General features: G+C 32.5%; 1 protein-coding gene and 1 pseudogene across 1 annotated transcript in view; one reads left to right on the top strand and one right to left on the bottom strand.

Moving 5' to 3' along the window:
- Positions 1 to 786: 786 nt before the first annotated feature.
- LOC136980457 (cleavage stimulation factor subunit 2 pseudogene) lies at positions 787 to 2585 on the bottom strand (annotated as a pseudogene).
- A 1405-nt stretch (positions 2586 to 3990) lies between these two features.
- Sse (separase) overlaps positions 3991 to 17339 on the top strand; it is a 45110-nt gene continuing 31761 nt past the window's right edge. The window contains exons 1-5 of the mRNA XM_067276563.1: positions 3991 to 4118; positions 10919 to 11011; positions 14725 to 14973; positions 15076 to 16024; positions 16206 to 16316. Coding sequence (XP_067132664.1) covers positions 10946 to 11011; positions 14725 to 14973; positions 15076 to 16024; positions 16206 to 16316 — 1375 coding nt within the window. The 5' untranslated portion in view covers positions 3991 to 4118; positions 10919 to 10945. The remainder of the gene's footprint in view (positions 4119 to 10918; positions 11012 to 14724; positions 14974 to 15075; positions 16025 to 16205; positions 16317 to 17339) is intronic.

Genomic DNA, 17339 nt, shown 5'->3' with positions numbered 1-17339 from the left:
ACACACTAAGAAGGGATTTTTCGAAATTCCCCTGCAGGGGGAGAGGGAGAGCATTAAGACTTAACCAGAAGAACGGCTTCTACTGTACTATTATAGATGCGATTTTTTGTTTTCAACTACATTTAGTCTTTATTGAATACTTAGGTGTATAAATTGATAACATTTCAGACATTGTTATAAATATTTTTATATATTTCGATTTTTTAACCAAATGTTCAAACCGTTTTAAATTCGAATTTGTTATTGCATATTGGTTCGATTATAGAACAATTGCAAAACGTTCCAGAAAATTGATCAAATTCAAAACAGTTTGATTTTTAGCAATTCTTGTCATTCTCAGGTGTTCTATAACAATTACTATAGTTGAAATACTGAATATAAATGGTGTTTGCTTGCAAAATCCGTGCAGGCGAAGTCGCGGGTAACCGCTAGTGTACAATAAGGACATAAAGTGTGAGATTCATAGAAAAGTTTTTCTAAGAATATTTCCAAGCTTTTCTCACACAAGAGAAAATGGACTAAGAGGTATTGGATAAAACTTTATGGAACCAAGGGAATGGTAACCAGAAAGTCTGGGAATCACTGATATAAATGCTGGATTTTTTAAGGCTATATTTAGGCTAGACTTTAGTCAATGAAATGAAGGTTAAATGTGTTTTATTAAAGAAATTTGATTAAAATAATATTGTTTAATATATTAAAATAATCAAATTATTATGAATATTCAAAATAATTCTAATTTCCACATATCCTTAGATAATAAAGATTAAAAAATAAAAATATTAATTAAATGAAAATTTTTTATTAATAGATTTTAAATTTATATCATTAAATGATTTTTTTTACTACAATAATAAAATTATTAAAAAAGTTTTTTCTTAAAATTACTACAATTTATATAAGTAAACAATTAATACAATTACGAACTGTTTGAAATAAAATTTACTGCTGAGCACTTCTTGCAATTTGCTCCTTTAAAATCATAATACTTTGTCGCTGTTCGGGAGGTAACATGGCAATTTGTTGATCAGACAATTGTAAAACTTGCATGATTAGAGCTGCTTTCTCCTGGTCTGGAGTTGAAAGTGATGTCTGTGCTGGTGCAGCAATACGTGATCCAATAGGCTGTGTTGGTTGCACTGATGGTGATGAAACTGTTGTACCTGGCATAACTCCTCTGATGGGTGGCGAGGGTCTGTTTGGCATTCCCAATCCAGGAATTCCTGGTGTCAGAGGATGTGATGGTCTGGGCACTTCAAATCTAACTTGAGTTGGAGAAGCACCTCTGATTGCTGTTTCAAATGCATTTCTTTGATCAAATGCATTACCTCTGTTTCCTAATCTCGGATCAAAAGGAGTGGCATTTCCACCCATTCGATCCATGGGTGCACTTCGAAATCGTGGATCAAAAGGAACACGACTGTCGGCCATATTCTGGGCAGGAGACAAATTTCGCAGATCTTGATCCACCAGTACCTGCCTCATGTCACGGTCTCCCAATGGTAGTTGACGCATATCACGATCTCCCAAAGTCTGCCTCATATCTCTGTCAGCTATGCCTCTAGAAATCATACGTGGATCGAAAATATCCGAAGGTTTGGTTTCAGGAATCTGAGACACAGCTGGCTGTCTAGGAACTTCATTAACAATTCCAACAGGAGGCCTATCTCCAAGCAGAGATGTACGCAAAGCAGTAACAGGTCTACTAATTGGAACATTCAAATCGGGTGGAGTGTCCATTCCCAGACCGGGTATTGTTGTGGTAAATGGTTGCGAATTAACATTTGTAACCGTTGCAGACTGCTGAGGATTAAAGGAATTTGTCTGATTAGGTATCATGGTCTGAACACCAGACACTTCTGTTTTTGACACAGACTGCTGGACTTCACCATTCGGTGTAGTTAAAAGAGAAGGATTAATATTTTGCCTATGCAAAACACTTAAAGCAACCTGTGGATCAATTATTCTCATAATAACCTGAGCCTGCAACAATGCATAAGCCAGTTGTGGATTCTGCAACAGCATATTACGAGCTTCGTTCGGATTGTTCTGAATACACATTTTCATCTGTTTCATCAATTCGTATAACTGTTCAGGTGGCAAACTAGACACTGCTTTAGATATAGCATCTGGTGCATCGTTTGGCTCTACTTCTGGACCGTAAGGACTTTCTGCAGGTGGTCCACCCAAGGAAGCCTGAAGATTTTTTAATTCTTCTTTACTTTTCTCGCTCGCAGCATTATCGACTCTCAGTGCTCTTCCGTTAAGTTCGTAACCATTGAGATTTCTCATGGCACTCAAAGCCGTATCCTGATCTTTATATTCGCAGAAGCCATAACCTTTGGGCTTACCAGTTTCTCTATCGTAAACCAATCTGAAACTGACAACGGGTCCAACTTCACAGAAAATGTCTTTCAATTGTTCTTCTGTAGCTTCGTAAGGTATATTACCAACGAAAACAGATCGCATAGACCGTTCTGCAGCCGATATAGCTCCTTGTATTGCTGCCATTATTTAAATTGTAACAAAATTAGACAAATCGCACATAAACAAAAGAGATCTATAATTCTGAGTACAGCGCCACCTCGCGTTTGAACTGAGTGTAAGTTTTTCTTCTGTGTAAAGAATAATACTTCATTTTATTATTATTTTTTTATTTCGATTTAAAATTGATGCCTTAAATATATATTTTGAAATTTATAATAATTAATTAGATTAAATAATTAATAAATTACAATAAAATATACGGATTTTTACAAAAACTTTTTTTTGATGAATTTTATAAAGTTTCGAATCCAAACTAACAATAATTTTTACTGACATTTCGATTCAAACGTCGATTTTTATCCTTCATTCATTTTTTCCAAATCAATTGTTATCAGATAGCTCAAGGTCGGATGGCCGAGCAATCAAGGTGGCAGCTTACCGCTATGGGGTACCCGGGTTCGAATTCGACGGGTCGATAAATTCCCAGAAAATTTTTTGGGGGTGATCCGTCCGGATATGTCGGGCCCCGTCCCTCACCACTCGGCCGCCCCATTGTGGACCTGACCGAACCCATAACGGGCTTGCTAAAAGAGGCTCTCTTAGTTTTAGTGCCCACAGGGCGAAAAGAATTTTTAAAAAAAAGTCAGATCGCTTCTAATTAATAAAAATAAAGCCGGTAGTATAACATATCGATACCGAGGAATAAAAACTCGCAATTATATTTTTTGTGTAAATTCATACGCTTGAATAGAAGTGTTACTTTTAATTGGCTTCACAGTATCGCTATTCTGACCGACTGTATATAATTAATAATCTACAAACTTCAACAATTATTCAGGTTATCAGTTATCACAAATTAATTTTTTAATTAACTAATGATAATCTACAAAAAGACCAATGAAATATTTGCCAAATCTTTTGAATTTGACCAAGCGGTCTACCGCTCTGAGAAACCCGTGTTCGAATTCGGACGGGTCGAAAATTTTCCACGATTTTTCGGGGGTAGTCCGACCGCATATATCAGGCCCCGTACCTCACCACCCGGCTGCATTGAGGCCAAACCCATAATAGACTTGTTAAATGAGGCCATCTTAGTGCCTACAGGGCGGAGGAGTAAAAAAAATCTTTTAAATGTGAAGATTTAAAAATAATTAAAAGTAAATAATAATGACAATATTAAAGGTTGTTTGAGTGAAAAATTATTTAAAACGATAATTTAAAAATGAAGTAATGACAGGAATTTGTCATGAATGTAACAACTGATATACGGTACTTTTTCACATTCAGTCACAAATATATTTTTTGGTATATAAAATTAATATTTTAAAATTAAAGTTTTATTAGGATTTTATCTCATTTAATAACATGTTACGAATAAGAACAATAATATATTCAAAAATTTGATATTTAATATGTCTTGTTTATTACAAAAAAAAAAAAAAAAAAAAAGATTTTTGGCGACGTTGATCATTTTAGCTACCGACAGATGTCGGTGTGTAACGCGGACATTTTGAAAATTTATTCGAACATTCATCGTACGTAAAGATGTTATTTTTCGAGTAAACAATTTTCTCGTGTTATAAGTAAAATGTAATTTATCATTAATAAGAAAAAGTTTAGCGATTGAAGAGGTAACTAAATTATCTTTTAATTTTGAATTCTATGTGATAGATTTTGAATTGCCACTGTTCGAGCCGATTGTTTAACGTTGATACATACTAGTTATTGATACGTGTGTACAAGAACTACCGTGAATCTAATTATATCAAGACACCTGAACTTTTTGCCGAGCATTTTATTTCTCAAACGTTTTCAGCTTATTTATTATAGGCCATTTTCAGGCTTTAGACGTGCACGTAGGTAAAATTCTACCTTACAGTGTATTACATTAGGTTGGTAGCAAGTTCACCTAGAACAGTAAATAAAATAAAAATTGGAAGTATGTGTGTTTATTTATGTATAGTAACACATATATTACTGACAATAGGGAGATAAGAATTGCATATCAATAGTGACGCATAATTGATTTCAAAATTCTCTGATCCAACTTATGGATCAAGGAATTTGAAATCAAATAAGATGCCACATTTGGTGGGAGAAAGACAGTTTGTATATTACCTGATTTCAGAGACAAGTCAGAGATAACCAGGAGTGTTATCAATTAGGAGGATGGCTTTTATTGGATGTTTCTTTTTCTTCAGTTCTTCCTTCATATATTTATGATACATCATACAAATGATATTTCCATGATACAAATTTATCATGGAACTGCAGAGAGAACATTTCTGAGTCCATACATGCTTTCTTTTGAACATGATAATCTGGTAATGTACTCGTCTTGCTATGCTGAAAACATCGTGGTTGTTGGTCTTTTCCAATCACTGGGAGAGGAAGTTTATCACTCACATCAGTGTTACAACACCATTAGTGTGATGTGTTGTTTTTGTTATTTATATCCACAAACTTCCTTTGTGCTTGGCAGCAAGGGTTTTTGAAGGAGCATTTTGAAAAAGAGACACTTCTTTTTAAACTTTTCCACATCTTTTTCATTTACTGATTCACTTTCCCTGCTGCACACCATGTTTTTCCTTCCAGTTCCTTACTTACTGTAAACAGTTTACTGCCAAATTCATTGTTAAACACCATAGCTTTTTCTTTGATTGTTAAACACTTTAGTAAAATCTTACAATTAGAAGCATTTGCATTGTAATTCCAAATGGCAACTAATTTCATTGTGAGTGTTGACAGGTTTAAAAATTCACCACTAGAGTTTGGGAGAATTCCAGATGATTTCAGAAATTTCTGACAGAATGATGATCATGATATTACTAGTATAGAATTCAATAAATAAATAAGCAATTACAGTAGAGCATCGATTATCCGACCCCCGATCAACCATCACATTGGTTAACTGACCGCGTTCTAGTCGGTAAATTCAAATGTCTGCTAGTGATGTGGCACTACAATATGTCTTGGCTACTTTAATATTTTGTTTGTTAAATGTTTGCATGTTTTAGCTGGCTCGACCATGAAGGGAAGCCAGTATTTAAATGAGGCTTAATTTTCTATTTTTCTTTATTTTTGAATTTATTTTGTGCAAAATAAAGAAATAATTTTTAACGATACAATAGCGACAATTATTATTAAAAAAAACAATTTGTTAGGCTTAACATCAATGAAAATTCAACACGAAGTAGGTTCATAGCGATATACTATACTAATAATGTATTTTTTCATACTTTTCGGTTATCCATTTTTTCAGTTATCCGACCAACCCCAGTCCCCAATTGAGTCGGATAATCGATGCTCTACTGTATTTATAACCAGCATTAATTCTCTTTAAAACTAATGTTTTCTTCCGTCTTTAATGGTCATCTTCAGGTTTCTATGCTTTGGTATGTTAGTAAAAGAACGCATCTTCCAAAAATTTAAAAAATTGCACGTCTCGAAGATACGCAAATGCTCAATGTAGCTCTTTAAAAAATGAGTCTTCAAACTGGCTTCCTATTTTAAAAATTTGATGTTTATATAAATTATAAAGATATTATTGATGACGATCTATTTTGTCAAAATACGCCCTCCACACAGCCGCCAGCGAGTCCATTTCTTTAAAATTGATGGCTGTTCCCCTCATGTATGCTTTAAATATCTCCAGCCGTTGAAGATATTTTAGGCTGGTCTTTGCACCATTGTAGTAATCGTGCATTATCAAAGTCCACCCTGATGTCATTATCAATGGCATAAGAAGTCAATGCTGTAGTGGAAAGACCTTTTTGAATGGAGTATTTATGTTCCTTGATCCTTGTTTTAAGACAACGTGCGGTAGCACCAATATATTCACCAGGATGGTTCACCCTATGATCGTAAATAGGTTTAGAATATACACCTGGGATATTATTTCAATCCAATTGGTCCTTATCATTTCTTAAACAAGAGAAAACTGTTGGAGATCTCCTGTAAGTGATCCTATTACTCGTAAAGCAGGCTATTTGTTTTTAGGTGTTGGTAAGGATCTTGTTGTAAATACCGTATTTTACGGACTATAAGACGCACTTTTTTCTTCAAAAAATTGCCTCCAAAATTCAGGTGCGTCTTATACTCCGTGGCGTCTTATAGGTATTTAAAAAAAATTGATTAAAAATTAAGGTGCGTCTTATAGTCTGTAGCGTCTTATAGTTTGTAAAATATGGTAATAGGTAAAAAATGTAAGTTTGCTGACCTGGTGGAGATTCAGGACTTAAAATCCCACTTATCGGACACCAGTGTATGTTTGCCGACTTCTAGGGGGAATCGTTAATCCCATGACAGGATGATCTAGGGTTGTCGTGTGTGGGTTTGGTGGAGGAGACACAGATGACAAATATTTCACAAAAACCCATTTATTTAAACATGAAATAACTTACACTATGCACAAAGTTCTTTAAACAATTGAATGTTCAAAAGTTCTAAGTGTCGAGGGTGTTTTCTAATGTCACTTGAAGGTAGGCCCCGGGGTAGGTGATGAGATTTGTCAGGTGGTGTCAGCGGCTCTCTCGATGGACACACATACTGCAACTTCCATGTGTTGGCACACACATCTTGTGGCTTCTAAATCTTCTCAAAGAGTCTTCTGTTGTGTCCTTCAAAATCAGCCTTATCAATCTCCGTTTTCTCCTTTTTTGTCTACCTGATTGGTTCTACATCTCTCTTTCCCGCTCCCCGATTGGTCCCACCTCTCTTCCTAAGCAAAAGATGACACCTGTCGTCTTTTGCTTAGGAACAGAGGTTATGAGAAAGATCCACTTTGAAGAATCTACTTGACACCATCCGTTCACTCTGGATGAAAAGTGTTGATGGAACTTGTGCTTATATTCCCCCATTGTTGTCTAGTCTGCGACATTTTATAATTTTAACGACCCAATGCGATGTTCCTTTTTGTCATTAACCTGTCCCTTTTTCAAAATTTCTGTTCTAATTATTTGTATACGAGCACCTTGTCAAAGGTCCATCTCTACCGGAGGATGCTCGTTTACAATTATTAATCATTTACAATTATTGCATTCTGTTTTATATCAGAAGCATTTTTCTCATCATGGTTTCATATGACTAGCACAACTAATCTGATCTTTGATCGGTTTTTAACAATGGAGGATTTTTTTAGTTTTGTTTTAACAATTTTCTAATATAAATGTTTAATGTCAACCTGTTTTTGGGTCCTCACAAAAGGACTCTTCTCCCAGAAGTGCTGTTTCTGCTGATTGTTCTTGATGTGCAACCAGATCATTAATTAGGTGTGCAGGGTAATCATGCTGCCTAGCTACACTTGAAATATACTCCAGTTCCATTCTCCTATCTTCTGCCATTGAACAATGGGTGTAAGTCCTTCTTACTAGGGCCTTAAAAGCAGGATCACGTAACTGTAACCAAAAGGATCATGAGATTTTGCATGGATGAAAAGTGGAGCATACGAGGTCTTATGGAATGCCTTAGTTCTTAATTGGCCACGTGGTGTCTATATCGAGAAAGTGTACGTTGGTGGAGCTTTGTTGTTCCGCCCGCACTGAGAGGCCATAAGCATTATCATTGAAAGCCTTGATGAACGCTGACAAGTTTGGTTTTTTTCTCCAAATAATCAACACATCATCCACATATCTAGCATACAACTTAATGTCATTGCTTACGCCAGGTAAGACACACTGTTTGAGTCGCCTAACCACCAATTCACAAAGCGTTCCTGAGATGGGACTACCCATGAGTACCCTCTACTTTGAAGGAAAGTATCGCCTTCAAATATGAAAAAGGCTGAGTGACATATAAGATGTGCTAACTCTGAAATGTTGGAAATATGTCTGGAAGAGTTGTTGATGTTATGAATGAGGAAGCCCCGTAATTCAAAAAACATGGTTCAATACAAATGGAAGGGAACATGGACTCAAAATCACATACTGTAAAGTAGATGCCTTCCAAGTTGCCAAGGGCATTTAATCTGTGAATCAACTCCACCAGATTGGACATAGTGTACAGATATTCTTTCTTGTTGCTGCTTATAAAAGAGTTGAGCATGCGCTCCATAAGAATAGATGGAGATCTCGATTTGGGTGTAGTAATTTGTGGTTTTATGGAGTTTGGTGAAAGCAAATAAGCATGGAGAAATTGCTGCCAAGACTGTTGCATTAGTTACTTTGAGTATTCCACCTAATGGGGAATTAGCTATATGCTTAACCCTAGCTTGTATCTTCTCCAAATATCCACTGGGGGCCTTAGTGCATTCATCGTTGCGGATGTATTCATGTAAGTCGTTTCTATGTGTGTGTCCCTTTTCATTAGTACTATGCTTCTGGATTGTCTGCTCTCTCAGAGACTATACTGTTACGATCCATGCATCCCCTTGAATTATGTGTAGCCTTCCAATACCTTACTTCATCTTGTGCTTTGACTGTGTGGTTACATATAGTGAAGAAAGCTTTCCATTAGAAGTACTCCTTTGGGTGTTGTTAAGACCCTCAACCATCCTTTCAACATCTGGTATAACCTAAATCTTCTGGAGGAGAATGAGCAAACGAAAGGCATAACCTAACTGCATTAACCAGCATAGGAGAAGGTCATATGTTGTCCCAACACACAAGAGAACCCTGCATTTGATTTTCACTCTGGTGTTGGAACATTGAAAGCTATTCTATTTTCTTATGATGCTGTTTCTTGAGTCTCCTTGTAACAGGGTGTGCCAATGAGACGATGCTTGCATTAATTTTGCTTAGGGTGTCAGGGTTCTGGCTATAGAAATAATGGGTGAACCGTCCTGGCGAATATATTGATGCTACCTCGTGTCTTAAAACAAGGATCAAGGAACATAAATACTCCATTCAGAAAGATCTTTCCGCTACAGCATTGCTTCTACATTATTGATAATAACATCAGGATGGACTTTGATAATGCACGATTACTGCAATGGTGCAAGGACCAGGCCAGCCTAAAATATCTTGAACAGCTGGAGATATTTAAAGCATACAAGAGGGGAACAGCCATCAATTTTAAAGAAATGGACTCGCTGGCGGCTGCGTGGACTATTTTGACATAAAATAGATTGTCATCAAGTTTATCTTTATAATTTATATAAACATCAAATTTTTAAAATAGGAAGCCAGTTTGAAGACTCATTTTTTAAAGAGCTACATTGAGCATTTGCATATCTTCAAGACGTGCAATTTTTTAAATTTTTGGAAGATATGTTCTTTTACAAACATTCCAAAGCATAGAAACCTGATGATGACCATTAAAGACAGAAGAAAACGTTAGTTTAAAAGAGAATTAATGCTAGTTATAGGTAATTTATAAGTGATGCCACAGACATTCAAAATGGGTTTCCTAGACTCCCAAGATCACTAAATGGGAAAGACTGTGTTGGATAAATCAGTAATATATCAAAAATTTATCATCCAATTGATCACGAATCTGTTTTAAATCTTGATGTTATTTTTTAAAATTTAGTTAAATAATACATATGATTGTAATGCTTATAAAAATTTTATTTCTTTGGTAGCCTGTAATTAAAGCTTTATTAAAGATTATTTTATTTGGCGACTTTTATTTGTGTAATATAAAAAGTTTTTTTTAAAAAGATTGCTAAAAATACATATATGAAATTTTTTTTCAAAAATAAAAATAATAATTTTTATAGTTTGAAAAAAACATGGTTAAAATTTATTTCAAATAAAAGTTACAAATATTCTGAGTTTTAAACCATTTTGTAAATGGAATTTTAAAATTATTTTAAATGTAGTTTGATATTATTATATTATATCAATAAGAGGAAAATATTCAAATGCATAGAAATTATTCACATTTTTAATTTTACATTTAATATATGAAAATATTCCAATGTAAACCTGCAAATTATAAAATTTCGATATTAATCTCATTAAATTCAGCTTTTGAATTAAACAAAAAATTCCTATATTTTTCTTTAATTTTTAATTTAGAAAAATAAAAAGTAGTAGTTTAATGATAATTCTTTAATATCTAGGCCAGTGGTTTCCAACTTTTTTTGATTTGCATACCTCTTGGCATCCCATTTTCTTAAGTTTTATTTCCCATTTTTGATTTGTTTAATTTGTGTGTTCATCAAACAGTGGCACCTTGGTCAATTATACAGTGCTGTACAATTACATGTAAAAAAATTTTTTTAATTGAAAGTTGTGAGAAAGAACACAGATAAATATAATAAAAATGTAGTGTTTTTATTTAAAACTTAGCATCGAGTGCTGTGATGTTGCCAAAGGCTTTAATGCAGAATAGAATATTCTTATAGTATATCCACCATTATTAACTTTTTTTGTGTATCCCTGAACCACCAAGCGCATACCATATCCCCTGTTGGAAATTACTGATCTAGGCTAATGTAATTTAAAAATTGATCTGATACTTCCATTGATACTTAAATTTTTATTTTCAGAAAAATGCTTACATAACTAATAAAATCATGGAAGACAAAATATTAAGTCGTATCAAGCAAGCAAAGATATATTCTTTATCTACAGATATAAAGGTAATATTGAAAACTGCAAATATAAATTACAATTCTATAAATTCAAAAAATAATTTTGAATATAGGAACTGTGTCTTTATTTTTGACAATAATGTTTTCAAACTCTGCATTCAGTTTTCAGTTCTAACCAGATTATGGTGAATTAATTCGAATTATTTAAAACTGCCAAAATAGCCAGATTTTCCTTTATTTAAAGAAAAATGCTTTAAAAGTTTTTTACTTTATAACTTATTTTAATACTATTTTATGTTTGTTGTTATTTATACTCTTGTTTAACATCAAAATTTAACAATTTCTTGTTTCAATATTTAAGCTTAAAGACATTCAGAATTTGTATCTTTTTGAAAGTGATCAGCAAACAAAAAATACTACTACTCAATGACTGGAAATAAATATTAAACACAGTCAACTAAACCTTTAACTTCCAGTAATGAAAATTTTAAAGTCAATTTGACATTAAAATTTTCATTACTGGAAGTTAAAGATTTTGTTGATTCTGTTTATGATCAGTAAAATCTTTTGAAATGTTTTTGCTTAAGTAAAGCAGTGAATTTAGTTAATTTGACATTTTATGCTATTTAAGTTATGGAATCTGTATACCAGTATATCAATACAACATTTAGATAATATGATGATTATGTAAAAATTTTCTTTTAATTTTTATATTAAAACATAATCATCATACTATTACTACAATTGAAGTATATATACATATTAAATATACTCAAAAAACCAAAAATCCAACAGTTTATAATCTTAACTTTGATATATTTGTACATACCAAATGTGTTATTAAATCACTTGATGAAATGCAAAAATATATGTTACATTGTAGCACTGTTTGTGTTTCACATTTATATGTTTGTCATGAAATGTGCTTATTTCTTTTAATGGTGAAATTTTTCATTTTTTATGTCTTAATTAGTTTGGAGTTACATTTATACATTATTTTCCTTTGATAAAGAAAATAGATATTGCATTATTTTATTTGAAAACATACTTAGAATTTCTAGATTAACTTCTTTTCTTCATATTTCCAGAGTGTAAAATTGACCCTACCTAGTGTATTGTCTTTCAGAGATAGGATTAGTAGTAGTTGATGGCTAATGGGTGTGAATGGATATGTAAAGTGATTATATACATAAAAAATATATCTTATGATAGTTTATTTATTTTTCTAAAATATTTTATTTTAAATAAAACATTTAATTGTGACAATGCGCAAAGCTCCCCCTATTCTTCAGCACCATGGGACCGAAGGGTCGACACAGCGTTTGTGATGACTAGTTTGTCAGGACTGGCCAGCACCACTGTTTCTTTTAGGTAGACAAAGAAACCTAAGTGGCCACAAATTTTGTTTTTTAGTGCAAGCAAGCATGTTTGTAGTGCCTGGATCCAACCTGAGATGGCATGGATTGAGGAAGTGCACCAAACACAATTCTAACAATAACAATTCTCCATTTATTAAACTAGTTATACAAATAAAGTTAATATTTTATATTTAAACTTTAAAGATTCCTTGCGAGTTCTAGTCTGGAGAGAGAGAGAGAGTTTACATATAAGGTTCATAGATACCTGGTAAGGGATCTGAGACGAATCGAAGGGATTGATGGAGTCCATTTTTAAGAAGTACAATTTGATGGAGGAAGGTCACTAAGGTAACCGATCGTAGATATCCAACTCTAACTAGGGCAAACTTTGATGATGACGGATTCTCAGATGAATGGCTGTCTCCTTTTCTGCAGACAAACTTCTCTTACCGGACAAACTGTTGTCATCATCAGTCATTGCCTTTTATTGGGGGTCCTCCCTCTTTTCTCCCTTGCCCTTTTTTGGCAATGTTGCAGCGCCTATGTCCAATAACAATTTCTCGTCGCCAAGTTCCTGGTGACACATTCGATATATCATCTTGAAAGAGAAGTGATTCCACAGAGAAAAAAATCATATCCTTCACAATTTTAACAATTGTGGAAAAATTTTATAACAAGTTTTAAATTTATTAAATCAAATTCATCAAGTTAAATTTTCACCAAAAAATCTTTTTGTTAAGCCTGGAGTCTCATATAATTATATATATATATATAGAATATCCTTATTACCCATTAGCCAATAATTTTTTCAATTTTATACATACATGAGGCAAGCAGGAACCACTAGCATATGTCCCTAGAAATCACTTACTTTGCATGGGTTGTTGTTGGAACCCAACCTCGGGGTCGTTGGATGGCTTGGAGGATAAATTGTTGGTGGGATTGCAAGATCCAGCCAACGTCAGGACTAACACCAGTTAGGATAGTTCTATTTCGCGTCCTAACTTGCAATTTTAACAATTTAGATGAGCAGGAGGGCTATTTCGAGTGGGGAGTGTGCAAGTACGTCGATAGGTGTCCATTTCCAAATAATAGACTGGGTTTAACAAATAACCAAAGAATTTATTGAACATCTAAGTCTAAATACATACAGATTATACAAGGCTAAATAAGTTAAATGCGGTTAACATGCAAATTATCTACAAACAAGAATGGCGACTAATCTGATTTCTATGCTGTGTGTCTAATTCCTTTCTCACAGAGAGAGAGTTTACAGTTTCTGGCCAAAATACCTCGTTTTAATGAAGAATCGTATGTGACGATCGTTCACTGTATGAAAGATGTGAATGTCCTAATGTCTTTCTTCATTGTCTTCTTGGACAGGATCAGGAGATGGGAGACCAACATGGGCACTAGCACAAGTACAACTTCCTGGGCCAATTGCCTCGAGCTTCCGGTGTCTCCATCTTTTATATGATTTTCGTGGTAAATGGATCATCTGTTGTTTACAATCCCAAAGGTTACTTCTGCAGGTGTGCGATGACTTGCATTCTTTGGAGAGTTGTTTTGTAATGGACTACCATTGTTTCACAACGTGTCAATTTTCACACTTTGTTGTTGGCAGTTCAGTTGTCATCCTATCCGATGCTATGCGATGGCTTTTTTTCTCTTCTGATCGTGACAGATGTTTACATGAGCTTTTTGAAGAAAAAAAAGATTTACCAATCTAAAAGTTTCTAAAATTATTAAAATTTGCACCCTTAAACTGGCAGGCTCATACATATGTATAAAATTTGTAAAACATTCAATGTTGAATGTTTTGCAAAGTTAGATATTTCTAAATATGTTATTACCAGCAGATATGCCTGGCATTTCTTAGATGAAAATTAATAAAGACAAACATTAAAAACCTAACTTATATTATGGTTTTAATATTTTAAGCCAACTCAGATCAATAGCATTATTTTGGCAGGGTTTGTATAAGACACTATACTTTTTGAAATCCTTACTAAGACTATGATTTATGGCCTTGTGGTGCCTTCATTAATTATTACACAATGCTTATATAATATATTAAACTTAACTTATCACAAGATGTCAAGGGTATGAAATCAAGGGATTGTCTAAGTTTTATGGTAGCTATATTTTCTGCAGGATCCTGGAGAGTAAGTCTGAAAAATTTGGTCCAGATCAGTCAAAGGATTTAGAAGTGTATAGGAAAAAGATATTCAGACAGATAAATTCTATTTTATATACAATATATAAATATCAAAATATTTAATTAGTTATGTATTACTTTATGGATTTTTAGAACTTTTAAAATTTATTTTACTTTCAATTGCTATTTAGTATTTTTATTAAGAAACTTTTAAGATTTATAGTTTTATTAATTTTTTAAAACAGGAATATTTATCTCATTTTTCACACGAACAAAAACTTAACAATGCTCAAAAAGCCAAATTTCAAAATTTTGTGGAATGTTTGCTTCAAGCGTGTAGCATTTTTCTCCATAAGAAACAAAGTGATGACAGTGATGTGAGAGAAATTTTTATTAGCATTCAACAATGTTGCCAACAAAATTACTGCCGTTTCAGTAATTTGCTTCAAGTAGGACGTTCTTTTTACCATATACTAATCAACTTACTGAGATTGGTAAGTTAAATAAGTTTTTTATTGACTTATTCCTAAAGTTTTCTAAATTTATGTATTGTATTTTTAATTAAAGAAATATTAAGTATTTTACTTTTTTTCCAGAAACATTACAAAGAAGCAATTTATTTATCTGTTTATTTAAAAAAAGTCATTTTACAAATTTTACAAGATGGTATTAATAATACTGAGACAGACACTATTGTACATCATGTATATAAAAATTTTTGGAACCATGCAATTGAAGTTAAAAATTGTCGTGAACATGATTCTTTGAAACATATACTGAGTCTTAGGTTGAGAAGAGTAGCATTTGAATTTCTTTGTTTTAAATATTCTGAACTTAACAGTATATGTGAACAAAGCAGTAAAGCAATTATATGGTATATAACAAATTCAAATGGCATTATCAACAATAAAGAATTGACAGCATTCTGTACATCTATATGGAATTCTTTAGTTACAAATAGAACTTTTCAGCAATCTATCTCAAATGAACAAAAGGAAACAACAATTTTTTCTGTTTTAAAAATGTTTAAGGATTGGAACAAAAGTCTTATTAAATATATAATATTGAAGAATCTCTCTGTTGATATCTTGATATGGCTTGATGATATTGTTGAATTAACAAAGAAAATAGGTGATACCGATATTATGAATATCATTCAGTCTGGAACCGATTTAACCAAATGTGCTCTAAATATTCTACTTGATCAAAATAATTCTGAAGTCTATAAAGACATTGCTGAAGATTTTATGAAATCTTCAAACAAACTAATGAATAAGGATTTTCTGGTATCAATTATTGATTCATATGTATCAGTGTCTTGTTATTATTTATTAGAAATATTTAACATGTTTGAAAGAGAAAAGAAAAATTTTAATTCCAAACAACTGTTTAGTTTAGATTCTTTTCTTGACTGTATCACAAATGTATGTACAAGCACAAAAAGTCTTATTCAGTCTGAAAATAACAATCAACTTGTTATTTTAATTGTTAGACTAGAGGGACGGTTAATAAAAACTATTAGAGAAGAAGTACAAAAGTCATCAGGTATGTCAGTTTATTTATAGTTATAAGTAATAAAAGAATTTTTAGTATATAATTTGTTACCATGTATTTTGAGAACATCATTTTTCAAAATGCATAATGATAAATTACAATTAGTTTTAATTAAATTTATATGAAATATTTTATAATTTTTTTTAACTTCATTTTGTAATATTTTTCATAGATGCAAATTTTATAAAAACATTAATCCAAAGAGGAGAAAGGATAATGCAACAGTTTTCTACCATTTTGGATATGAAAAGTGATAAATATTTATGTGAAGATGAATATATTGGTAAGATATAGAAAAATTAAAACTTTCTGTTTAAATAAAAACATACAAAACATTACCTAAGCATTATCTACTAAGATAGCACAGCTACACTTGAAAGACAAACTTCTTGTATTGTCATTTTTAATTTAAGAATAACTTGCAATTGTGTTAACTCAAATTAGGGCTATAGGGAGGATGTGGAAGACCTCATCTGGATTTTGCAAACAATTTCATAGTAATATGCCCAATATATTATCCATTAAATAGTATCAAAAACAATTTTGGAATAAAGAAAGATTTTCTTTTTTCTTTCAAAGCTCTTGGTTTTTCATAAAAATCAAAATTGTGATTCTATAAGTGAGACTGACTTCTCTATTGGAAGCACATAACCATTAATATGCATCAATGTAACAAGTGACTGAACTGATCAGAAACAAAGAAAACAATGTTCCAATTTTACTATTAAAACACAAGGTCTTCACAAAATATATGAGAGTTTATCTCTATGGTATGCCAATATCTTATAATATTACTGAAAAGTTTTAGGGTTAAATAGGTTTTTAATATAAAATTAAGAATAACAAGCACTTTAGACAAATACAAAATTGTCTTCTTCAGACAACAAACAAAAGAATTTGAATACGTAACAATGTTCTAATAGAATGATTAAGAGCATTTTTCTAAGATTACAACACATCAACATTTTTAAATAGGTATAAAATACATTTCAGAAGTTAAACAATTAAGAATTTGTAAAAACATAAGGAACATGCATCATATAGATCATGCATACAATGTTATAACATCAGATGATAAAGAAAAGGCATACACATAACAAAAATACCAAATACAGAAAGAAAATATAAATATACAAGTAAAATGGCGAAGCCATTTTTGGGACAAGACTATGTTTCGGAGAGTGTGAGCAACGCATGTGCAAATCTCACACTCATGTCTGTTTGTAGAAACAGTCTCAGCATTTCATACTTTCTTTTGACCCAATTCTCAGTCCCCTAACTACCTACAAGTCTGGTTTATTTTATG

The sequence above is a fragment of the Centruroides vittatus genome, unplaced genomic scaffold (genome assembly GCF_030686945.1).
Source record: "Centruroides vittatus isolate TY-2023 unplaced genomic scaffold, ASM3068694v2 contig_7, whole genome shotgun sequence".
Lineage (NCBI taxonomy): Eukaryota > Metazoa > Arthropoda > Arachnida > Scorpiones > Buthidae > Centruroides > Centruroides vittatus.
Note: the sequence above shows the minus strand (reverse complement) of the source record. Positions and strands in the feature narration are given on the sequence as shown.